This window comes from Glandiceps talaboti, chromosome 9 (genome assembly GCF_964340395.1).
Source record: "Glandiceps talaboti chromosome 9, keGlaTala1.1, whole genome shotgun sequence".
In the NCBI taxonomy this organism is placed as follows: Eukaryota; Metazoa; Hemichordata; class Enteropneusta; family Spengelidae; genus Glandiceps; species Glandiceps talaboti.
In genome coordinates, this window is record NC_135557.1 from 25,842,975 (window position 1) to 25,870,123 (window position 27,149).

General features: G+C 34.3%; 1 protein-coding gene across 1 annotated transcript; it reads right to left on the bottom strand.

Annotated features, from left to right (window-relative positions):
• Positions 1–1,224: 1,224 nt before the first annotated feature.
• Positions 1,225–21,318, bottom strand: LOC144440043 (retinoic acid receptor RXR-alpha-B-like). Its single transcript, XM_078129273.1, has 5 exons — positions 20,973–21,318; positions 10,417–10,764; positions 8,353–8,533; positions 6,872–7,059; positions 1,225–5,067 (listed from the first exon to the last, which is right to left on the bottom strand). Exons 1-5 carry the CDS (start codon positions 21,316–21,318, stop codon positions 4,832–4,834), a joined length of 1,299 nt encoding a protein of 432 aa, XP_077985399.1. The 3' UTR covers positions 1,225–4,831.
• Between the last annotated feature and the right edge of the window lie 5,831 nt (positions 21,319–27,149).

Here is a 27,149-nt window from a genome sequence, read left to right on the forward strand (position 1 = left end):
TATCGTGGTTGTCTGATCAAAAAATAATAATCAAGTTAGAACTAGTACAGTTTTAACATGGTGACAGATTCAAAATAGAGTTTTCACTCGAGATTAAAACTTGCTGCTACACTACCCGTAACCTACAGAAAATACTGACCACTAATTAACAGATGTAATGTCTTTTTAAGGTAACAGAACAATTTTTATAAAATATTCTTTGGTTATTTGATGAAAAAAATGTCCCATTTTCAGCTATTGCAGGTTTCACCAACAGTCGATGGGTTTTAGTTGTCTTGAAGATAGTAACATCAAAAGTTTGAGATTGTTATTTTTGAGGTGCATACTACAATAAGTCAAATCGACACAATTTAAAATATCATCTTAAACAACCTGATGTAAACTGAATACCTCCCACTAGGGACAGTTTTCAATTCCTTGCACAAGATTAGCAAATGAAGATTAGGAGGACTGGTATTATATAAGTGAATTTATTTAATTAATTTCTTGATTTATAAACCATCCAACAGGCATTGCCCAATAACAGGAGGAAGGTTCAGTGTTAGTGTTAGTGCAGGAGGAAACCAGAGTACCCGGGGAAAACCTGTGTTGTTCGGTAGAGTCAAATTGAAAGACACTCTTCTGACTTACAGCGTGGTAAATTTAATCTAACCCTGAATGGGTTCAAACCCAGACTGCAGTGGTAAGAGGAAAGTGGTTTAACCACTCAGCCACTGACAATCCTGAATGGGTTCAAACCCAGACTGCAGTGGTAAGAGGCAAGTGGTTTAACCACTCAGCCACTGACAATCCTGAATGGGTTCAAACCCAGACTGCAGTGGTAAGAGGCAAGTGGTTTAACCACTCGGCCACTGACAATCCTGAATGGGTTCAAACCCAGACTGCAGTGGTAAGAGGCAAGTGGTTTAACCACTCAGCCACTGACAATCCTGAATGGGTTCAAACCCAGACTGCAGTGGTAAGAGGCAAGTGGTTTAACCACTCGGCCACTGACAACCCTGAATGGGTTCAAACCCAGACTGCAGTGGTAAGAGGCAAGTGGTTTAACCACTCAGCCACTGACAATCCTGAATGGGTTCAAACCACAACCACAGTGGTAAGAGGCAAGTGGTTTAACCACTCGGCCACTGACAACCCTGAATGGGTTTAAACCCTGACAGCAGTGGTAAGAGGCAAGTGGTTTAACCACTCAGCCACTGACAACCCTGAATGGGTTTAAACCCTGACAGCAGTGGTAAGAGACAAGTGGTTTAACCACTCGGCCACTGACAACCCTGAATAGGTTTGAACCATGACCGTGAGCCAAGTGGTTTAACCACTCGCAACCAACAACCCTGAATGGGCTCGAACCCCCAACTGCAGTGGTAAGAGGCAAGTGGTCTAACCACTCGGCCACTGACAACCCTGAATGGGTTCGAACCTTGACCATGAGCGAAGTGGTTTAACCACTCAGCCACTGACAACCAATCATCCAAAGAGAATAAAATAGAGTGAACACGCAAAGATTATTTCTAAATATCGGACATAAGTGTCAAATACATGAACAGAAATATAAACTGTTCTGTAGTTTCAAATAACTAATGATAGTGTGTTAGTTAATTGTGTTAAATTACCTGAGTACGTCTAGTGAGTTCATACTTTATGGTTACTGTTACAAATTACAAACAGGCAGGCAAGAACACACAAAAACAAGTCAACAACAACAAAATATAATATATATAGAACTGTATTAATAAACATAAAAGTTAACTCTGTAGCAGGTGAATAGGGATATGTTGATAGCTAGCCATTCAGGCAAGTTGCAGCGCCCCTGGAGGCAACAAAGGGTAATGTGAAAACTATCAATTTTAATTTGCTCATTAACACTGCACAGCATGTTTACTGAAGCAGTAAAGCATTCATAATTACTTATCATTAATCTATGTGATCAGTTACATGTAATTTCAAGCCTTAATTCTCAAGATATCGCTCAACGATCAAAACTATTTATGCAAATGACTCAATAATAAGCATGTTTTGTACCAAAATCTAATCAGCTCTTGTAATTATCATAACATGTACATATGGTAATTTTCATATGAATTGGAGTAGATTTTGAGATATCATGTATACAGACACACACACACAGACAGACACACAGACACACAGACAGACAGACAGACAGACAGACAGACAGACAGACAGACAGACAAAAGCATTACATTACCTTCCCTTTACAGTAGGTAAAAATGCCAATGTATGGATAATAACTACAGGCCATACAATACATAATACTAAATATATTAAATAATATTACATACAATGTTACACATTATTATATATGTACCAATGATTATACATTATTATACATTATGTACCAGTGATTACATGCACCAGTATAACAGATAACAATTATATAATTTTGTTTGTATTCATTTTGTATATTTGTATCATATGTAAGTTCTTTGAAAGTGTAGCTTATTATCTGGTAAATAATTAATTTCAATCATATCATTCATCTTGTGCCTCTATAATGTTGTATTTTAATTTAATTGCTATGCTTGTGAAAGTACGGCCCCCAAAGAACATCATATTAAAGCATACACTAGCACGCATGTGTCATGTTGTCCTGTCATATTATCACCATGACTACAAAAAGTCTGTGTTTACAATCTTAATATACAAATGTACTAATTTTTACAAAATGACAAAATATCACTGAATAAAAGTACTGGACTATCAAAGGTCAAAGGTCGAAGGTCAATAAAAACACAATCAAATGACAAAATCACCAAAAATACAGACATAAAATCGGCAGACTTGAACATTTTTCTGTTTAATTTTTGTTTCGTATGAAAATCATACGGCCTAGTGGTCAGCTGTAACTATATAGCCTAGTGGTCAGCTGTAATTATGCAGCCTAGTGGTCAGCTGTAACTATGGAATTTGTCAGCCAAGACTTATCAAAATATTAATGTTAAAAAATTAACAATTTCCAAATGTTCGTTGTCTGATCAAAAACTAATACTCCAGTCATAGCTAGTGCAGCTGTAACATTTAGAAAATATCTGTTAACATGTTAACCTACGTCTGTATATCCTCATACTGTATTAACATAAATTAACATAAATTAGCATAAATGTATTGTGTTTTTCATCTAGTAATAAGTCAGGAATTGTATATACAATACCCACAATGCAATGCGATATTCACTGATTTAACCCCCTAGCATGGTGTAAAATGATACTCACCAAATAATTCATGTAAATCCAAGTAAAGATGAGCTTATATGTCTAATCTGTGACTTTACTTCACTGTCTCTCAAAGTGTCTGTATTGCTTGCAACAGCAAATGATTTATGTTGTTTGAAAATTAACTGATTGGTTTCAAAAAATGCACTCAAACTGATTGGTCACAATGGGAAGTGATAACGTACGTCAGCCTAAGTGACTTTATTCAAATGAAGTCAATTTGTAAATATGGCCTGTTGAGATGAAAACAACAGTGACATAATTTACTTACAGTGAATATCTACAAACAGGCATGTTGATAACTGTCATTGGGTGTGGCTAAATTACTTGTTTGACTTTACTAGAATTACAAGTAGTCTGTGAGACAGTGAAGCAAAATGACAGACTACAATTGTAATATTATACTTCTGAATTCAACCAATGATGTTCCTTTCTAGAAATGATTTACTTTTGACAACATTCAGACAAATTCAGCAAAGCTCGTTAAAGTTATCAGTCAATATTAATACACTATCGGAAAACAAATATTAACACTAAAACAAGTCTTCATAGAAGACACAGGCCCCCCCCCCCCCTCAAATACTCAAATTCCATGTGACTGAATGGTGACATAATTTATAAGAAATTGTAGCAACAAATAAATGGTAAAAAGTGTTTGTGACTATGACATGCAAGTAATGGTTGGAATTTGATAATTGACCCTGAAGGTCAAAGGTTAAAGAAATATTGCAACTGATAATGTGGGGGACGACACTTGATTGGAGTCTGTTTGTAATACAGTTTTTTAGTTATGAACTAAATATTGATTTTTTTGACCACAAATATGGCCACCATTAGGTCAAATTTCCATATCTCATGGAACAAAGTGATGTACACATAACCCATATGATGCCACATTTATGCTGAGTTTGATTACAATGACATATTATGGACAGACAACGGAGCCCATTCCAATAGTCTTCCATTCAAGAGAATGATTAGGATTGTTGCATGCCGTAGATTATACAAGTGGGTGATAGCTGTGACTTGGTTATGTGGATATAATCACCCTGTAATTAAGATAGTGTGGGTGATAGCTGTGACTTGGTTATGTGGATATAATCAGATGCAATTAAGATAGTGTAAACACGTTCCAGCCATTTCTCAGGTAATCACCACAAGAGGGCGCACCAGATTTGGCAAAGTGAGGGCTAATATTTGTGTCATGATTGCCATGGCCACTGGTTGCATGAAGCAGTGAATAAAATGTGTATGAAAGAACTCTGAACATCGATAACAGCATAATACAGTAGTAGTTAGACATGTTTTTATTACTGGTAGTCACTAATAAAATAGTATTATGAAAACAATATAAAGAATGAGTGGTAATTTAGTATCTGCCGTCTTTATGCTACAATACTCTACTAATCTGACCCTCACTTCCTGTCAACAAATGACTTGTGAACAGCACTCCTAGTGGCCAAACCAGGAAATCTTTTATCTTTACTATAACTGGAATACGGCGTACTGGAAATGATCAGTTCTGGTTGCACAAAACAAACAAACAAACACTTATTTAAAGTATAATATTAACTTTTATAAACATCGAAAAAATGGAATAATTATTCCATCATTTCTGACACCAACTCATTTAACTGAATAGTTCCATCTAACGTCATCGATAGAAATCTCTCTGTTGCCTTGGAGGCAACGGTACGCAGTGCTGGTAGTCGTAGCAACACCTTTGCATATCGTTTTTGATCATGTGGGTATCGTGACTTGATGTAATATCTCAGCGCATCAACAAGTTTGGCTTGAAGTTCTGTAACACTACTTTTACTCTGTAGACCAGCGGCATCTGAAATGTAAATGTTTTGTAGAATAAGATTATGAGACTAAGATTCAAGACATTTATTGTTTTGTTTGTAACTGTAGCGTACGATTGTACTGGAATGTTGTGAAAATAGAGTTCAGCTATACAAAAGTAATAATTTTTTTATATACAGTTTTGTAAATAGTAATATACACGTAGTAGGTCATGCTCATATCATACTCATATCGCACTAATATCACGCTAATATCAATCAATCAATCAATCAATCAATCAGTGCATTTGTAAAGCGACAGTATCCACTACGATGTAGAGTTCAGAGGCGCCGTACAGTTAGAATGCTCTGGAGAACAGATATGTCTTTAGGTCCTTTTTGAAGGCGTTAGCTGTTGGCGAGCTAAATCCTATGTCTGAGACACGCTCATATCATGCTCCAGAATTATTACACCTGAGTTGAACCAAGTGAAATCCCTGGGGAACATACAATGCTTTGCAACCTTTATAAGCATATGTGATTAATCCTTCACATGACAGTTTCTATCCTACAAGGTTCTCATTTACACATCTGTGTCGGACCTAGGACTTTAACTATTCAGAAATAACAGTCATGGTAAGACTCAAACCTGCAACTTGCTGATCTCAGACTTGCTATTCTACCTTGGTAAGTAAGTACTATAATTTAGAAAACAGACTTACCTTGGTAAGTAAGTACTATAATTTAGAAAACAGACTTACCTTGGTAAGTAAGTACTATAATTTAGAAAACAGACTTACCTTGGTAAGTAAGTACTATAATTTAGAAAACAGACTTACCTTGGTAAGTAAGTACTATAATTTAGAAAACAGACTTACCTTGGTAAGTAAGTACTATCATTTAGAAAACAGACTTACCTTGGTAAGTAAGTACTATAATTTAGAAAACAGACTTACCTCGGTAAGTAAGTACTATAATTTAGAAAACAGACTTACCTCGGTAAGTAAGTACTATAATTTAGAAAACAGACTTACCTTGGTAAGTAAGTACTATAATTTAGAAAACAGTCTTACCTGGGTAAGTAAGTACTATAATTTAGAAAACAGTCTTACCTGGGTAAGTAAGTACTATAATTTAGAAAACAGACTTACCTTGGTAAATAAGTACTATAATTTAGAAAACAGACTTACCTTGGTAAATAAGTACTATAATTTAGAAAACAGTCTTCCCTGGGTAAGTAAGTACTATAATTTAGAAAACAGACTTACCTTGGTAAGTAAGTACTATAATTTAGAAAACAGACTTACCTTGGTAAGTAAGTACTATAATTTAGAAAACAGACCTACCTGGGTAAGTAAGTACTATAATTTAGAAAACAGACTTACCTGGGTAAGTAAGTACTATAATTTAGAAAACAGACTTACCTTGGTAAGTAAGTACTATAATTTAGAAAACAGACCTACCTGGGTAAGTAAGTACTATAATTTAGAAAACAGACTTACCTGGGTAAGTAAGTACTATAATTTAGAAAACAGACTTACCTTGGTAAGTAAGTACTATAATTTAGAAAACAGACCTACCTGGGTAAGTAAGTACTATAATTTAGAAAACAGACTTACCTGGGTAAGTAAGTACTATAATTTAGAAAACAGACTTACCTTGGTAAGTAAGAACTATAATTTAGAAAAGAGACTTACCTGAGTAAGTAAGTACTATAATTTAGAAAACAGACTTACCTTGGTAAATAAGTACTATAATTTAGAAAACAGATTTACCTGGGTAAGTAAGTACTATTGCATTTAGAAAACAGACTTACCTGGGTAAGTAAGTACTATTGCATTTAGAAAACAGACTTACCTGGGTAAGTAAGTACTATTGCATTTAGGAAACAGAATTCAGAATGATCAATGTTGACTTCTTTGATTCTGTTGACATAGTGGAGTGTAGATTGTATCAGTTCACTACCCCATCCTATCTCTATAGATTGTTGTGTAGTCAACTTCACATCCATACCAAATCTCACAAAATTATCTTCATTTCTAGACCTATAAATAAAAGAAGTATTCCATTTCACTGACTGCTTTCACCTACAAAAATAGTGGTAATACTGCATCATGGGAAACAGTGTGTGCACCCTCTAGGGGTAGCCAAATTTTGTTATTGTGAGTCAAAATGATGAACACTGGGATTTCTTGTGAGTCACCACATAGTAAGAGATAGGGAAACACTAGATTTTGGTGTGTCACTAGAAACTGTGTGCATCAGTGGCGCATCAAAGTTTGCCTTAAAGGGATCAACACATAGTAAGTGATAGGGGAACACTAGATTTTGGTGCATCACTAGAAATTGTGTGCATCAGTGGCACATCAAATTGGCTTGGAAAACACACTGGTCACCACACAGTAAGAGATAGGGGAACACTAGATTTTGGTGCATCACTAGAAATTGTGTGCATCAGTGGCACATCAAATTGGCTTGGAAAACACACTGGTCACCACACAGTAAGAGATAGGGGAACACTAGATTTTGGTGCATCACTAGAAATTGTGTGCATCAGTGGCACATCAAATTGGCTTGGAAAACACACTGGTCACCACACAGTAAGAGATAGGGGAACACTAGATTTTGGTGTGTCATTAGAAATTGTGTGTGTCAGTGGCGTATCAAATTGGCTTGGAAAACACACTGACCACATAGTAAGAGATAGGGGATAATTTTGGTGCGTTACTAGAAATTATGTGGAACTCAGTGGTGCATCAAATTGGCTTAAAGGCACCAATTATTAGGAAATAATCTTGCAGCAACACTTAATACCACACTTTGTGATGTTGACGAGTTTAACCTGATAAGAGAAGAAGCAGAAAAGCCTGAGGTGTAACAACTAGAATATTTGGTAAACTGATAAAACAAACAAAATAATACTATAACAGAACCCAATGATGCATGAGATGAGTGTAAGTGTGGCATACTCAGGGGTATTACATTGTAACTCTAGTTTTTGCAGTATTCTCTGTGGCTGTACTTTCATAAGTGTAGCGAGGCAATTAACAATGAACACCTAAAGTGCACTCTTAGCAGATAACAGCGATAAATGATACCGCTGATAAGATGCAACCTTAGAATGAAAGATGATTTTTGTAACTGACAAAAATAGAACAGTCCACCCACATGGTACGCTTATATATACTGGTGAAGTCGGTCTGATTGGGTTAAAAAAACAGCCCACCTGTACCAATATGGTATGCTTATATACCGGTATACTGGTGAAGTCGGTCTGATTGGGTTAATTGACACACATGATGTAGCATCAATATAATATTAAAACTTGAAAACCTTACCTGTATGCCAATCGTAATACATTTAATTCCATAAAGGATGCTTTCAATAAAGCCATCTGATCTTCTAGTAGTAAACTACGGAATCCAGGTACCTGACGTGCCCATTTGATAATTAGCTGTAATTCCTTGTATCCATATTGCATTAAATCATCGATACCAAAATTACTCATATCCTTGAAGGCTGCAGGTATGATAATAAATAATCAATTACGATGTTGACATTACAAAGTAATTAGATATTATTCCCAATAATCTTTCTTCATTCAGCCAAGGGAAATACAAGTGACCTAAGGAGCCCTTGTCACTACAAGTCACTAGGCAAGTAGTGACAAGGACCTCTTAGGTCAAGAGTATTTTCTGGCTGAAAGAAGTAAAATATTGGAATATAACATGATTATACTAGCACCAGTAACATCAAAGAAAATATCAATAACTAGTAATATCAAAAAATCTGGGAAAGTAATGGCAATTTTAAACTTTTTCCTCATATTTTGAACACAACAGAACCAATGACGTAACATTCATTGTCATGACATACATGCGTTTTGTCGTGATGTAGAATGATCAGAGTATATATTCCATATTTATTTGACCTTATCACTGTTATTTCCTATTTCCTTAGGGAAGGCACAAGTCATAAATAGCAAAGTATTTGACCTTATCACTGTTATTTCCTATTTCCTATGGGAAGGCACAAGTCATAAATAGCAAAGTATTTGACCGTATCACTGTTATTTCCTATTTCCTATGGGAAGGCACAAGTCATAAATAGCAATGTATTTGACCTTATCACTGTTATTTCCTATTTCCTATGGGAAGGCACAAGTCATAAATAGCAAAGTATTTGATCGTATCACTGTTCAATGATGTAGTAATATATATCTATTGGCTGGCTATTAAGAGGACACTTAAAGTAGGCATTATGTATGGGAATAACAACTTAATAGCCATTCATCATTGAATAACTACAAGTTTTGGATCTACAAATATTCTTAGGTGGCATAGCAATTGGCCATTGCAGACTGCAAACAGGAAATTGAAAATACAGCGCCCTCACTCAAATTGGGAGTATCGCATAATCACCTCAGAGTACCATTTCTGAAGAGCTTTGTTCCTGCAGAGGTGTACATCAGGGATGTCTTTCGTATTGTTAAGACATTGAGGAAAGTAGAGTGCCACTATGGTATACACCGACAGGAAGTAGAGTGCCACCATGGTATACACCGACAGGATGTAGAGTGCCACCATGGTATACACAGACAGGAAGTAGAGTGCCACCATGGTATACACCGACAGGATGTAGAGTGCCACCATGGTATACACAGACAGGAAGTAGAGTGCCACCATGGTATACACCGACAGGATGTAGAGTGCCACCATGGTATACACAGACAGGAAGTAGAGTGCCACCATGGTACACACCGACAGGAAGTAGAGTGCCACCATGGTATACACCGACAGGAAGTAGAGTGCCACCATGGTATACACCGACAGGAAGTAGAGTGCCACCATGGTATACACCGACAGGAAGTAGAGTGCCACCATGGTATACACAGACAGGAAGTAGAGTGCCACCATGGTATACACAGACAGGAAGTAGAGCGCCACCATGGTATACACAGACAGGAAGTAGAGTGCCACCATGGTATACACAGACAGGAAGCAGAGCACCATCATGGCAAATTTGGAAATACCTATTTATATCAGTAATAATTATAAGGTTTTCTTTATTTCTATTTTTGGTTTTGATCTTTACAATGATGGGAATAAATGAATTAATGACAACACCATCCAATACCCACTAAGTTATCAAACATTATCCAACAAACAAGCCTGGTTGAATGTGTTAGAACAAAACTATGGATTTATACCCTGGTTATTCTATGTCAACTCATTGGTTCTGTAGTGCTCTATATATCTTTACACTCTGCATGCACAGAGATTAGGGGAGATGTAATGTCATAACAAGATGCTATTAAGTCTACAGTTATGTCTCTATTTAAGCTAAGTCTACAGGAAACTTTCCAACGTAATTAAATATTAAATGTCTCAGTTGTAACTTACATCCGGCACTTGGTATAATGTCAGGACGTGCTGCAATCAAATGTTCTGCCATCTTTTCATACTCAGGGTTGAACTGTGGTTTAGCATACGGTGAATTGACTTCATTTGTTTTGCTTTGAACACGAAATGTTGTTTCTTCTGCACCATCATTAGATGATGACGACGATGATGATGATGATGATGATATATTTGTTGTTGCCCCTGGTGATTCTGATGTGGGCGATGCTTTGTCAGGAATACTGCTTGTTTTGTTGATATATACAGGTGGATCTGCTACATCTGTATCTGTGTCTAGTCGTGGTTTTTTTACTTTCTGTTTCCCACCTGGTGCTCTGTCTTCTCTCACAGCTGTAAAGAGAAATGAAATATTCAGACTGCTTCATCAAATGAAATATTCAGTCTACTTTATTAAATGAAATATTCAGTCTAATTTATTAAATGAAATATTCAGTCCGCTTCATCAAATGAAATATTCAGTCTGCTTTATCAAATGAAATATTCAGACTGCTTCATTAAATGAAATATTCAGTCTGCTTCATTAAATGAAATATTCAGTCTGCTTTATCAAATGAAATATTCAGTCTGCTTTATTAAATGAAATATTCAGTCTGCTTTATCAAATGAAATATTCAGTCTACATTATTAAATGAAATATTCAGTCTGCTTTATCAAATGAAATATTCAGTCTACATTATCAAATGAAATATTCAGACTGCTTTATCAAATGAAATATTCAGTCTACATTATCAAATGAAATATTCAGACTGCTTTATCAAATGAAATATTCAGTCTGCTTTATTAAATGAAATATTCAGTCTGCTTTATCAAATGAAATATTCAGTCTACATTATTAAATGAAATATTCAGACTGCTTTATCAAATGAAATATTCAGTCTGCTTTATTAAATGAAATATTCAGTCTACATTATCAAATGAAATATTCAGACTGCTTTATCAAATGAAATATTCAGTCTGCTTTATTAAATGAAATATTCAGTCTGCTTCATTAAATGAAATATTCAGTCTACTTTATCAAATGAAATATTCAGTCTACATTATCAAATGAAATATTCAGACTGCTTTATCAAATGAAATATTCAGACTGCTTTATCAAATGAAATATTCAGTCTACTTTATTAAATGAGATATTCAGTCTACTTTATTAAATGAAATATTCAGTCTGCTTTATTAAATGAAATATTCAGTCTGCTTTATCAAATGAAATATTCAGTCTACATTATTAAATGAAATATTCAGACTGCTTTATCAAATGAAATATTCAGTCTGCTTTATCAAATGAAATATTCAGTCTACATTATCAAATGAAATATTCAGACTGCTTTATCAAATGAAATATTCAGTCTGCTTTATTAAATGAAATATTCAGTCTGCTTCATTAAATGAAATATTCAGTCTACTTTATCAAATGAAATATTCAGTCTACATTATCAAATGAAATATTCAGACTGCTTTATCAAATGAAATATTCAGACTGCTTTATCAAATGAAATATTCAGTCTGCTTTATCAAATGAAATATTCAGTCTGCTTTATCAAATGAAATATTCAGTCTACATTATTAAATGAAATATTCAGTCTGCTTCATCAAATGAAATATTCAGTCTACTTTATCAAATGAAATATTCAGTCTACTTTATCAAATGAAATATTCAGTCTGCTTCATTAAATGAGATATTCAGTCTGCTTTATTAAATGAAATATTCAGTCTGCTTCATTAAATGAAATATTCAGTCTACTTTATCAAATGAAATATTCAGACTGCTTCATTAAATGAAATATTCAGTCTACTTTATTAAATGAAATATTCAGACTGCTTCATTAAATGAAATATTCAGTCTACTTTATTAAATGAAATATTCAGTCTACTTTATTAAATGAAATATTCAGACTGCTTCATTAAATGAAATATTCAGTCTACTTTATTAAATGAAATATTCAGTCTACTTTATTAAATGAAATATTCAGTCTACTTTATCAAATGAAATATTCAGTCTGCTTCATTAAATGAGATATTCAGTCTACATTATTAAATGAAATATTCAGTCTGCTTTATCAAATGAAATATTCAGTCTACATTATCAAATGAAATATTCAGTCTGCTTCATCAAATGAAATATGCTGTTACTTCCAATCTGTTTGATAAACAATCTCTCATACTAAGGTATACACAGGTACACCATGATGTATACCAGCTAGTATATTCTGCTAATTCCTTTTCATTTATTTATACTTTTTTTCTGAAAATTTTTCATGTACTTACAAATAACTGTCCCTTCCCAATACTATGTCAAAGGTCAAAGGTCATTAAAGGGATCAATGACGGTACTACTGGTAGACCTATTTTTAAAACAGCAAGTATTAATATTAATATTAAAACATGTTTAATATCTGAGTGAAGCCAATCTCATATTTTTCTATTTTTTCATTTACATGAATATAGTTTCAATATTTTCATTTATTACTTTATTTTTACAATATTTTTATTTATGAATCCCATATTTTTACAATATTTTCATTTATAAGTCCCACATTTTTACAATATTTTCATTTATGAGTCCGATATTTTTACAATATTTTCATTTATGATATCAGTCCCATATATTTACAATATTTTCATAGACTCCCATATTTACCTACATTTTCATTTATAAATTCCATATCTTCCTACATTTTCATTTAAGTGTCCCATATTTACAATATTTTTATTTGAGTCCCATATTTCTTTTAATATTTTCATTTGAGTCCCATGTTTTTCAATATTTTCATGAGCTCTAGATTTTTTAATATTTTCATTTATGAATCCCTAGTTACTTCTATTTTCATTAATATGACTCCCATATTTTCTCAACAAATTAAATTACAATTTAAAAAATTTAAACACATCTATTAAAAAAAATCGAGACTGAATCACATAACAGTTCTTGATCTTTTAATTCTTCAGTCTGCCCTTTCCATTGACAATTCTTACATTTATTACCATGGCAACAATATTAGTGAATGAGATTTCTGAACCCTTGGAATTATCCAATAATCAGATACAACCATTACCTTTGAGTGGCTCAGAATCATGTCATTTTGACTTCAATAAGAACAGAAATGATGTACAGGGCAGATAACGTAAGTAAATCTGTCACTTCAGACCAATCCAAAATAAAAGTAATAATGAGCCGTATTTTTTAATATTTTGTAATCTTAGCCTCACAAAACCTAGTGATATTTTTGCTAGAAAACATTTTATGATTCCAAAGACTATTTTTTGCATACTTGACAACCTAGTACACTGCTTTAAAGCACAGAATATGTTTATGTCAATATTTTTTATTTAATTTTGATATTTTTGTGTATTTCAATACCAGCAAAAAATCATAACAATTTGGCTTTAGTGAAAATATCTGTACAGTAACTTCTATCAAACAGAACATGTTCAAGGCATTCGGCTTAAATCTGTACAATAACTTCTATCTTACAGTAACTTCTATCAAACAGAACATGTTCAAGGCATTCGGCTTAAATCTGTACAGTAACTTCTATCAAACAGAACATGTTCAAGGCATTCGGCTTAAATCTGTACAGTAACTTCTATCTTACAGTAACTTCTATCAAACAGAACATGTTCAAGGCATAAGGCTTAAAATCTGTACAGTAACTTCTATCAAACAGTAACTTCTATCAAACAGTAACTTCTATCAAACAGAACATGTTCAAGGCATAAGGCTTAAATCTGTACAGTAACTTCTATCAAACAGTAACTTCTATCAAACAGTAACTTCTATCAAACAGTAACTTCTATCAAACAGAACATGTTCAAGGCATAAGGCTTAAAATCTGTACAGTAACTTCTATCAAACAGTAACTTCTATCAAACAGTAACTTCTATCAAACAGAACATGTTCAAGGCATTAGGCCTAAATCTGTACAGTAACTTCTATCAAACAGAACGTGTTCAAGGCATAAGGCTTAAAATCTGTACAGTAACTTCTATCAAACAGTAACTTCTATCAAACAGAACGTGTTCAAGGCATTAGGTTTAAAATCTGTACAGTAACTTCTATCAAACAGACCGTGTTCAAGACATTAGGTTTAAAATCTGTACAGTAACTTCTATCAAACAGACCGTGTTCAAGACATTAGGTTTAAAATCTGTACAGTAACTTCTATCAAACAGAACGTGTTCAAGACATTAGGTTTAAAATCTGTACAGTAACTTCTATCAAACAGACCGTGTTCAAGACATTAGGTTTAAAATCTGTACAGTAACTTCTATCAAACAGAACGTGTTCAAGACATTAGGTTTAAAATCTGTACAGTAACTTCTATCAAACAGAACATGTTCAAGACATTAGGTTTAAAATCTGTACAGTAACTTCTATCAAACAGACCGTGTTCAAGACATTAGGTTTAAAATCTGTACAGTAACTTCTATCAAACAGACCGTGTTCAAGACATTAGGTTTAAAATCTGTACAGTAACTTCTATCAAACAGAACGTGTTCAAGGCATTAGGTTTAAAATCTGTACAGTAACTTCTATCAAACAGAACATGTTCAAGACATTAGGCTTAAAATCTGTACAGTAACTTCTATCAAACAGAACATGTTCAAGACATTAGGCTTAAAATCTGTACAGTAACTTCTATCAAACAGAACATGTTCAAGGCATTAGGCCTAAACAAAGTTTGGTTCTGTTTACTCGACCCCACCTAGTTTTCACAGGTGACCCTTAACTTTTTTTTAAGTATTCAAGAAAAATAAAATTGCAAAAATTGTGAAGTCTCGTGAGAAATAGTGGATGTAGAAACTGACATCAACTATTCCTGTATTGTGTTCTCAATGTCTGTATTTGTGCTGTAAACACACACTGACAGATAATTTTTCAGTGCCTCTGACATGGCTATTAATAACGCTTGGCACAGCAGATAAATAGGGATACGATAAGATAAAGCTTTATTACAACCATATAGAAATTTGACAATTCTATTTGGGTACATAAGTGTAATAAAGATATCAAAGAGCACTACAATGAAATAGGCTAATGTTAGAAGTATATAAGTAAAGCAAAACATGTTGGAAGTATAAGAGATTCATATTACATTTCATCCCTCGATAAGAAAATTGTATGGCTTCTTTACATAATAGTTCACATTCATAAACAAATTTGATGTTCCCCTGGCATTTCATGTACACATAAAAAGGCCATAAAACTGTTCTTATCAAACCATGGAATGTAACTGTAAATCTCTGCTGTTCCAACATTCTGTGCCATGTGTTATTAATCCAATTAATTTGTTTAGTTTCCCTATTTGTAGCAGGTTCTCTTTGTCAATTCTTCAATGTCAGCAGTTGTAACCTTCCACACATACAAGTAAGTCTGTCTGTGGTTTGACTTTGTGTATTTTTACTGTAAATGGATAGGTTTTATTTGTCAATGCTTCATTGTCAGCAGTTGTAGCCTTCCACACATACAAGTAAGTCTGTCTGTGGTTTGACCGTGTATTTTTACTGTAAATGGATAGGTTTTATTTGTCAATGCTTCATTGTCAGCAGTTGTAGCCTTCCACACATACAGGTAAGTCTGTCTGTGGTTTGACTTTGTGTATTTTTACTGTAAATGGATATTAGGTTCTATTGTCAATGCTTCAATGTCAGCAGTTGTAACCTTCCACACATACAAGTAAGTCTGTCTGTGGTTTGACTTTGTGTGTTTTTACTGTAAATGGATATTACGTTCTATTGTCAATGCTTCTATGTCAGCAGTTGTAACCTTCCACACATACAAGTAAGTCTGTCTGTGGTTTGACTTTGTGTGTTTTTACTGTAAATGGATATTACGTTCTATTGTCAATGCTTCTATGTCAGCAGTTGTAACCTTCCACACATACAAGTAAGTCTGTCTGTGGTTTGACTTTGTGTATTTTTACTGTAAATGGATATTAGGTTCTATTGTCAATGCTTCAATGTCAGCAGTTGTAACCTTCCACACATACAAGTAAGTCTGTCTGTGGTTTGACTTTGTGTATTTTTACTGTAAATGGATATTAGGTTCTATTGTCAATACTTCAATGTCAGCAGTTGTAACCTTCCACACATACAAGTAAGAGTGTCTGTGGTTTGACTTTGTGTATTTTTACTGTAAATGGATATTAGGTTCTATTGTCAATGCTTCAATGTCAGCAGTTGTAACCTTCCACACATACAAGTAAGAGTGTCTGTGGTTTGACTTTGTGTATTTTTACTGTAAATGGATATTAGGTTCTATTGTCAATGCTTCAATGTCAGCATTTGTAGCCTTCCACACATACAAGTAAGTCTGTCTGTGGTTGATTTTGTGTTGATTTTACTGTAATGGATAGATTCTATTGTCAATGCTTCAATGTCAGCAGTTGTAACCTTCCACACATACAAGTAAGTCTGTCTGTGGTATGACTTTGTGTATTTTTACTGTAAATGGATATTAGGTTCTATTGTCAATACTTCTATGTCAGCAGTTGTAACCTTCCACACATACAAGTAAGTCTGTCTGTGGTTTGACTTTGTGTATTTTTACTGTAAATGGATATTAGGTTTATTTGTCAATGCTTCAATGTCAGTAGTTGTAACCTTCCACACATACAAGTAAGTCTGTCAGTAGTTTGACTTTGTGTATTTTTACTGTAAATGGATATTAGGTTCTATTGTCAATGCTTCAATGTCAGCAGTTGTAACCTTCCACACATACAAGTAAGTCTGTCTGTGGTTTGACTTTGTGTATTTTTACTGTAAATGGATATTAGGTTCTATTGTCAATACTTCAATGTCAGTAGTTGTAACCTTCCACACATACAAGTAAGAGTGTCTGTGGTTTGAATAGTGTTGATTTTGCTATAAATGGATATAAATGTTACTAATGCTCTTAAAGTGGCCATATGGACCCAATGATAAATTGATATTTATTTTAGATCGTCAATTGATATAACAACTCTAGTATTTTTTCTTACTTAAAATGTGAAACAACATATATCAAGTCCTTGTTTGTGGGTCAATAAACTGCCAAATATTAAACAATGTGTAAAATACTTATCACAATATGTAATATAACAAACTAATGACACTATTTTTAGATTTTTGCACTTGATTGAGATACAAACACAGAGTTTATTGATGCTGTTTCACATGGTGTCTTTTAAATTAGGAAAACATGAGAAAGATTCATCCATTCGGATATTATGACTTTGTACCATTAAAGTGGCCATATGGATGAGGATTTGGTATTTATTTGGGGATTTATCATGGCTTCCTACTTGGAAAATCAATGTGAAACAACATTGATAAAATCTGTGTAGTCAAGTTACACACTGAATGTTCATGAGTCCTGAGGCCTATACCATTACAGTATAAAATAGCTCACATGAATATTCAGGGTGTAATTTTGACAACATTACATGTATTTCTGCTGACTCCCATGATGCAATAGCCCATAGCAAAGACATCTGTCAGTGTTTTCTGCTACACTTTCACAGGCATAAGTATGGGCACAGAGAACATACAAATATCCCAAGTACACCACACTAGCACTCACGGTATCATGGGATTCTGTCATATCATACACCCAGGATCACTTCCACTGCAATTCAATGGAGAGCACACACATCAAACCCAGACAATACTAGTGTCCATATCATGCCACAGCATACCCAACCTCACCCTAACCTGCCCAAATATGGCAAGCGGCCTCGCTCATCAATATCAGTTTGCTCAGTGATTTAGCTTTGTTAATTTCTCTAGTATATTTATGTTTTCTTGCAAAAAAAATAATATTTCACTGTTTTATATTTAAAAAAACATTAACGATCAAGTCACGCATCATATTTTATAAATGTGCAGCCCCCTGAGACACTCATTTCTTTTGAGAGTCCGCCCCAATATACAATGTTGCAATTTAAACCGTAAAGAAATCACACGACATTGTACACGCTATACATCTTTTAAATTCATCGACTTGGCCAAATTGCAATTTTATGAGAGACATGTTAATGCCACATGGATCTGGTAAAACATTGAAAACATTTAATTTGTACAAACGATGACATAATTCCTCTCGTTGCTCGAAACGTTTTTACAGAAAACTCATGCCATGATGACACGTTTCAATTTGACAGTTTGGATTGGTACAAATTGTTGATGCATGCCACATAGATGACATGGACGAGATTTTGTTGTGATTCAGTCTGTGATTGGACGATACAGTCATTTGTTACTATAATCTCTCATCTCAACATTTACGTATTCTATTTACCCATTGTAGGCAGCCTCTTGATCTGACTTGACAAGATAATGTAACATGTCTCACAAAGACTGTCAATCAATCAATCAATCAATCAATCAATCAATCAATCAATCAATCAATCATGTACTATGTAGCTTTTAGTCGTGACAATGTTAACTCAGCCACGTGATATTGCATGTTCATTTCTCTCATCATCGGCGTACCAGGTGTAGAACATATGTTTGGTATTCGTAAACATGTACGTAATGTATAATAACACTTATGTACAGATAATGTTTTGAATTTAATCAGGGTGGTTCTAAATTATGGATACATGACATTACTAATAAATTTGTAGATATGACTTGATTTCCACAATCTCTGGACCATGGTTAGGTCTATCTGGAGTGAAATTGATTTGGAAATGCCATTTTATCTTAATAGGATCCACTAGCAACCATTCTTTTATGGGTTTGTTTGGGTTTTTTTTTCCATTTTTTGTATAATAATTCTTTATTACTTAATAATAATTCTTTATTACTTAACATGCTGTGGAAAGCATGGTATAGTAAACACAATACAATACAATACAAGACAAAAATACAATACACATTACTTGTCTGCTGAGGATATCTTTCGAGATGTATCTAAAAGGAATTTGGCAAAAGGAAGGTTATCATCTGAACTTAGAATATACTAAAATTTCTCTTTACTGTTTAAAGTATTAAAATAAGCACATTTCAAAGATATCGAAGAAAATAAAACCTCTCTCTCATTTTCGTGTTGTGGGCAGTCAATAATAAAATGATATTCATCTTCAACCATTGAGGGGCAATACTTGCAAAATCTTTCATTGGCAGGAATTTTCGGCATGCACCTTCTACCCAACTCTATTTGTAAATGAAAATCAGAGACTCTAAATTTTGTAATTAATCTACGACAAGTGGGATTCTTAATCTTGATTAGGTAGTTTTCTAGTTTGAATACAGATTTAAAAGTTCTATAAGTTCTAAGTTTGTTTTTATCACTACCATTTCTTCTAACATCATTAAATAAATCATTAAACCAAGATTTACAAAAATCTTTGCATAGATTGTCCTGAATTGTATTAAGGGTAGAATTAAAATTACAAATACAAGACCAAATATTGCTCTCACTATATTTATCAAGCATATCTGTTATATAGTTTCCCCAATTTGAATAACGCATGGAAGATAAGTATGCTGACTTTAATAAACAATCATCACTAATAAATAATCTATGCCAATACTTCAACATATGCTTAATAATAACAAAATTCACAGGAAAATGCCCCAATTCCCCTATAATTCCATTAATTGGAGCTCTCTTAGAAACACCCAATAAAAATCTATACTAATAATAATATACTGATAATAATCTATAATGATACTGGTTAGCTGAGTGAGAATTGCCAACATTGTTAACGAAGATTAATAATTCTTAGATAAGAGATATTATCTCAATCTTAAAATCTTACCCATATGCCTCATGTGTTGCATTTCTGAACACAATCTAAGCGTATGACATTGACAAACTAAAGTTGATTATTCTGTAGCATTGTTTGGGGAAATCATTGTCAATGAACAAAATCTATCACAAGTTACTACTGAACAGCCAAATATTGCCTCGTTGTCCACATTGTGAAGCACACTTGTTACAATAGCAGAAATAGTGAAGGAGCATTAGTCCTTCTAAAGTCTAGTACAGGTAGACTTGGTACTCAGTGTGTGTTCAATATTGTTCGGGGAGCAGATCAGATAATGTCCTCGATAAAAGTTATATAAGCCAGGTTAATAAGTCACTGGTGAAGGCAATGTAAAGTTTCAGCTCTCAAAAATGTCTTAAAATTCGTCTCCAAGAATGATTATCACATAAATACAAATCGCTGTTCAAGTTCATTTATGGGTCACGTGCCACGGTACCCGAGCCTGGTTGTAAAGGGGTCATTTCAGGTCAATTTTTGAACCGAAATGCCACACATATTGTACGCACTTGCATTGTAATTTACGCACATACAAATAAAACAGCTAACACAGAGTGGAAGTAACGGACTTGTGCGTTAGATTGCAATATTTGGGGGAAAGGAACACACAACAAACAAAGAGGGAACTGGCATTTTGATACGCATAACTTATATATTTTGCCGTGATATTTTGAAATGGGTACATGTTAGTACACATTCACTGTGTTTGTGTGTACGTTGCGGTCACTGGTTGTTTACTTTTTTATTGCGTTTGTTGTCGCAATACTCGCAGTCTACTAACCATACTCTTACCTTCTATCTTCATACCGGTATTCAAGCACTTCTGAAATCGACAATATTGGCAATTGTTTCGACTAAATTTCGTCACTTCGCAGCCCTTGTTTGATTTACACGTGTATTTTGGCTCCAGTTGTTTTTGTATGGTTCGCTTGAAGAAGCCCTTACACCCTTCGCATGAATAAACCGAATAATGATAGCCTGTAGCTCTATCTGAACACACCAAACATAGAAAGTCGCTTGTTGTCGTAACGGCATGTGTTGGTGATTTGTCGCTTTTCGATTTCAACGGACGATCATTAATAACACCGGGAGATGTCGAGGACAAACTGTCCTCGTCAACCAGTTGCACCGACGCCATGTTTGTATGTATGATATAGGTCAAACATGCCTTATATGTACAGAGTAATAAACCACTAACCTAGGGGGTATGTATTATTTATACCCTTCTCGCACATTTTACTATTTTTGTTGTTTTATTAAATTAAAACCCAAATCATATACAATTTCTCTATGTGCATATAGTGGTGTGTTATCGAAAGTTTCCTTGCGAAGAAAGGGAAGGCAAACAAATGACTAACAAAAAATACACGCAAATAAGAAATTTTCTAGAGCGAATGTTTCCATGGTTACACTGTTGACGTCTACGTTACACATGACCACTCAGTAACGTGACGTCACTGTATTGATCCTTAAATAATAAAAATGGTTGCGTGTGGTATTATTCTTATATCAACGTAAACAGATAAATGTTTATATGGTTTCAAATTCATAATGTATCGAGTATTGAAGGTAATGTTCCATGCCGGAAGCTTCATTTCACTTTTTACCCGTTATTTACCTGTATCTCTTGTGTGCCTATAAAATTCTAGACCTTTGTGTGAGATCAATAACCTAACTGACGTAAAAGCTTACAAGGGACAATTTACATTTTTGAAGGTCGGTGATTACATGTGAAATGCGATAATTTAAACCAACTGGGTGTCTACAGTTGATCTATTTTTACTCTCAGAGTTTATACTGTGTTGTTTGATTTGACATGACGCTCGTTTTTATAGTTATGGGTCACAGGGACCTGTAGTATTGTTTAGATTGTTGTTTGCATAAGGAAAATGTCACATGAATCATATAGCTGGTACTAATACTACAATATTATTGTAAGTAAATTAGTTTATTAGTTAGTGACACGAGATCTTACATAATGTAAAGTTACATTTCTAAACAATCTTAATTCAAGAATGTGAAAATTAAACCTCCCAGCCCAATGGACTTATATGTCACTTTAAACAAGAACTTGAAGAAAATTACAGAGTGCGAAATAAATAAATACAATAAAGAAGTCAAAGATTAAATAAATGGATCAAACATAACTAGCTTGGCCGGCACATACTGTCTTTCCTTCTAAGGAAGGCCTTTTCTATAAAAACCGCAGTACTTTTCACAATAGTGTCCTTAAATAATAAATTCAACTTCTCTTTTTCCGACAGAGCACTAAATTCAGGTTCTGAAAACGGTGACAAATACAGAATTCTAAGATCGTCATAGAAATCACACTGATGAAGTAGGAAATGAGCTTCGTTTTCTACAGACCCACTTTGACAGAACTTACATACTCTCTGTTCAATGGCCTCATGCCGATATCTGCCTGTTTCAATCCTAATTGGCAAAACTCATGCACGAAACTGTGCAAGCAAAGAACGTTGACCACGAGTCAGGTCCTATAGTACAGATTTTTCAGTTTTATACTCTTCTTTGAAAAGAACATAAGTGCGCAATTTAGCTTTTTGTCTGATATTTTCTTACCATTCTACTTCAAGGGTAGACAACAGCTGGCTATTTACAGCGGCTGTGTTAATGTACGACGGATTATCAATACTGATATTCATGTTATCAAAAATTGTACACATCTCAGAAGACCAGTTGTGGCTGTTCAAAGCATAGTCCCAGAGGAAAATTTTCTTTGTCAACCTATTTTCGTCAAGTAATACTACTTTATTCCAGAATCTGACCATATTAATAAGTCTACGATTTCTACAAGAATTTCAGCCTGTGTCACCAGAAACTGCCAGAGTGGGTGTGAACCTGTGAACTCCTGGAAAAAAGCACAGCGCGAAATTTTGAACAGTTTGGCATTTGTCATGTTTACCAAAGCCCCACACTGCAGTAATCTAGAATAGGAGTAACCATAGACCCTACAAGTTGGTGTAGGGTCTATGGAGTAACACATGCATTGAATAACTTAGTGTACGACTTGAAACCTTGAATTTTGAGTTAATCGCCCCCAGTGCTCTACTAGCGGAGTTTGCCAATGTTTCCGAAATAACAGAAAAATCCAAGAACTCATTGAACACAATTCAAAGATATTTGTAGTTATTGGTATATTCTAATCCCTGCTCCCCAATATGAAACTCAAAATTGCTCCTGTTATAATCGCGCTTTCTAAAGTGAATAATTTTTTATTTCTTACCTTTAACTAAAAGGCGCCAATGGTTAATATGGTCAAACAAAGCCTGCATATCCAATTCATTGTCGGCGATTAACACTATGTCATCAGCGTATAACAATACTGAAACATTATATATAATCGTCAATGATTACACCTTTTTGTAAAGACTTCAATTCAACCGCTAGATCATTGATAAATAATGCGAACAAAGAGGGAGACAGATTATCGCCCTGCCTTACACCCGTATTAGTTGTGAACCAGTCTGTGTACATACCATTCACTTTCACACATGCAGAGGTGGTCATGTACATGGATTTGATACTGTTATACATTTTGCCATCTACCCCAGAAATTAACAACTTGTACATAAGAGCTCTCCTGTCAACGTAGTCAAATGCCTTCTTAATATCTATGAAAGTTGCGAAAGTAGACAGACCATATGCCAACCTATTTCTAATTACAGCAGAAAGAGTAAAAATATGATCTTCACAAGATCTGCTACGTCTAAAACCATTCTGTTCATCTACCAGAAGATTCTTTTGATCAAAGAAGATAACAATTCTATTGTTTAACAAAGAACAATACAACTTTGCGACTACAGACAATAGACTAATACCTCTGTAATTTAGAGGTACGCGAGGATCGTCGGCAGTGTTTTTTTGAATCGGAACTACAATTGCTTTACACCAAATTGTCGGAATTTTCCCCGAGTCAAAACAAATTTGAAATAAATTAAGTAGGACCCTTATTGCATCCTCGTTTCGCAACACGCCATATGGAATATTGTCAACACAAATCGAACTACCTTTACTTGGAATTATTAGTATTATAACCCTCCTCACTTCTTCCGAACTGTAAAGTTTCTATTCAAACTAATATAATTTACTATGATAAAGCGGGTCTTCCATTCTCTGTTCTAAAACTTTATAACATTCTTTTTGATAATACTCGTCATCAAAATGGTCGCACTTCACATCACTGTATAAAGAAGAGAAATCTCTTTTCCAAGTCTGTAAAATATCATTACTGTTACTAGTTGTATCCCCATTATCATCGTAAACTTCAAATGGCACTGGCTTCTTACAGCACGGGCCAAGCTTATTCAAATATAATCGTAGATTATAGCTACAGTAAGTTTCAATTTCATCAATTGCGTCTCTCCTATATTTCCGCTCACAGGAACGCAGCTTTTTATCAAAGTGACTCCTAGCCAGTTTGTAGTCCATGTGCGATGTACTTTTACTGTGTTCCTACCACGGAAACTTGTAAACAACTTCTCTTTTTGTTTCATGTCATTCCATAAGACCGACAGCTCCTCGTTCCAAAATGGCTTACGGGGTTTTGTCGGCTTCCGAACACCATTTGATTTGCGCGAATAACAAGAAAGAGTGGCTTTCATTTCATCCACAATACAATCACAGACACTTTGGTATAAAGAATGGATTTCATTTTGTGTTTCTCTACTGATTTGAATTCTATCAATAATTTCTAAAATGGCATGTCTAGAGCAATGTCTGAGGAGAGAATATAAATTTATAAAATTTAAGGGAACTATATTCAATTAAATCAAAAAGTTATTATATATTTAGCCTGTAGATAATTAGGAAAGCAACAATATAAGAAATACGCGTCCCTATGGTATGGAATTATTCCTTTAATGAAATAAATACATATCAGGAGGTAGTTACTGTAAAAAAAAAGTGTAACACGTTTATTTCAGTTCAATCCATAGGGGCACGTAGTATTTATTTTTTTTTTTTTTTATCTTAGATTGATATTGATACTTGTAGTATTTGCTGGATTCGTATTTTCCTTGGGAAAACAACAATCTAAGCGAATATTGTGTGTCCCCGTGGTTCAATCTATAGTTCTTATGTTATATGTTTGTATCGCAACCAAATTATTAGGTGCGCAATAATTAAACTGTCACAACCACATATATTAAGAAATTGATAACTTTAATAAGAAAGTTTCTGTGAAATTTCCATTTACGAAAAATATATGTATCTGTATTTTTGTAATATCCCAATAAAAATGTTATTAAATACAACAACAAAAACTGTGACAACCGTTCGAAGCGCACCCCGATTACTATGACAACCGTTCGAAGCGCACCCCGATTAGCCTCCTTAGGTTTCCCTATCAAATTATCAAATTATTTTTGAATGAACGAGTCAATAAATTAAAAACGAAATGTCTAAATAATTCCGCTTCTTACCACCGAGGGCGCCCTCGTCAGGACCATTTGCATGGGACCATCGATCGACTACAAGTATTTTTGTATTTGCGTTTACTCTCTCGCTCTCGCACATATTTTCACAAGTGTGATTGTTATATTATTCTTTGTCTTCTATAAATATAATAAATTTAACCATGGACTATTTTTGTGTACGTGTCATTCACTTATTACTCATTACTTGGCTGTAATACAAATTTAAATATACGTAGAGCAGTAGACTCGAGCTCTAACTAAGGCCAAAAAAATTTTATATATATCTGGTTCTGGTCAGCGCGCGCGTGCCCTGAATACCCTCGCGTCGATCCTTTTTTTCCCGATAATTTTTGCTTTCCCGTTTCTTATTTATTCCTGATATCAGGAAAACAAGCAGCTGAAATCTACCCTACATGCCAAGACTGCTTAAAATACAAAGCCTAAACTGCTTCGAAGAAAAGGGAAGTTTTTCAAGAGATAAATATGATAGAACAGAGTATGTAAAGTGTCAAAAAAATGTGTATTTACTAATTTGCAAAAAAAAAAAAATAATTAGAAAAAAAAAATTCGCGTCGTCGCACCACTTTAGAAAGTTTACCCGACCAGAACAAGATATTTTTTTTGGCCTAAGTCTGGAACCAGTTGTGTCCACAGGGGCACGTATTATTGCTTCCCGGGGTATTGCTTAGAATCCTGCTACTACAAATAGAAAATATAAAAACAAAAGTTTGCCCATCTTGAGTAATCTCAAAAGAAATCTAGTCGTCATGGCAATAAGATAAACTATGCCGTGCACTTTCCACATACAAATGTAAAAAGGAGGTTGGATGGAATTGGTGTATCTATTTGGATTTTAACTAATAAATAAAACAACTGTAGTCTGTTTTTTTTTTAAATAAACAATGTGAAACAAGATAGACTTATAAATCTGGACGTGTCATCTGTGTTTAACTCAATAAATGGCAAAACATTAAAAGTGTGTAAAATATTTCAATTTGTAAGTGTCAACGCGACCACACTACGTTTATATTCACTGAAAATCAACCAACCATAATAATTATCAATCGAGTGGTCGATATTATTCGTAAGCACTACAGAAAAAGGTTGAAATAGTGATCGCCGTTGGGGGCGCTGATTTCGGGGACGGACCTAACAATCAATTTGGTCTGATTTATCATTTGTACAAGTACAAAAAAAAATATGTTTACCCACAGGTGATACTGAGTACTGCAATTGTACTGTGAGTAACTGTTACGAGTACTCCAATTATGAGTAACTGTTACGAGTACTGCAAATGTGAGTGACTGTTAGGAGTACTGCAATTGTGAGTAACTGTTACGAGTACTGCAATTATGAGTAACTGTTACGAATACTGCAATTGTCACGTTACAAACGTTGTTTATCGTTTCTTCAAAACACATGAAGCATGTGAAGGGGATTTGTCCGAATTAATCGTCGACAATATCGTTTGAACAGCTGGGCGAGTATTTTTACAATAGCCTAGGGGGTCGTTATCTCATTGCGGAAGTGTTTA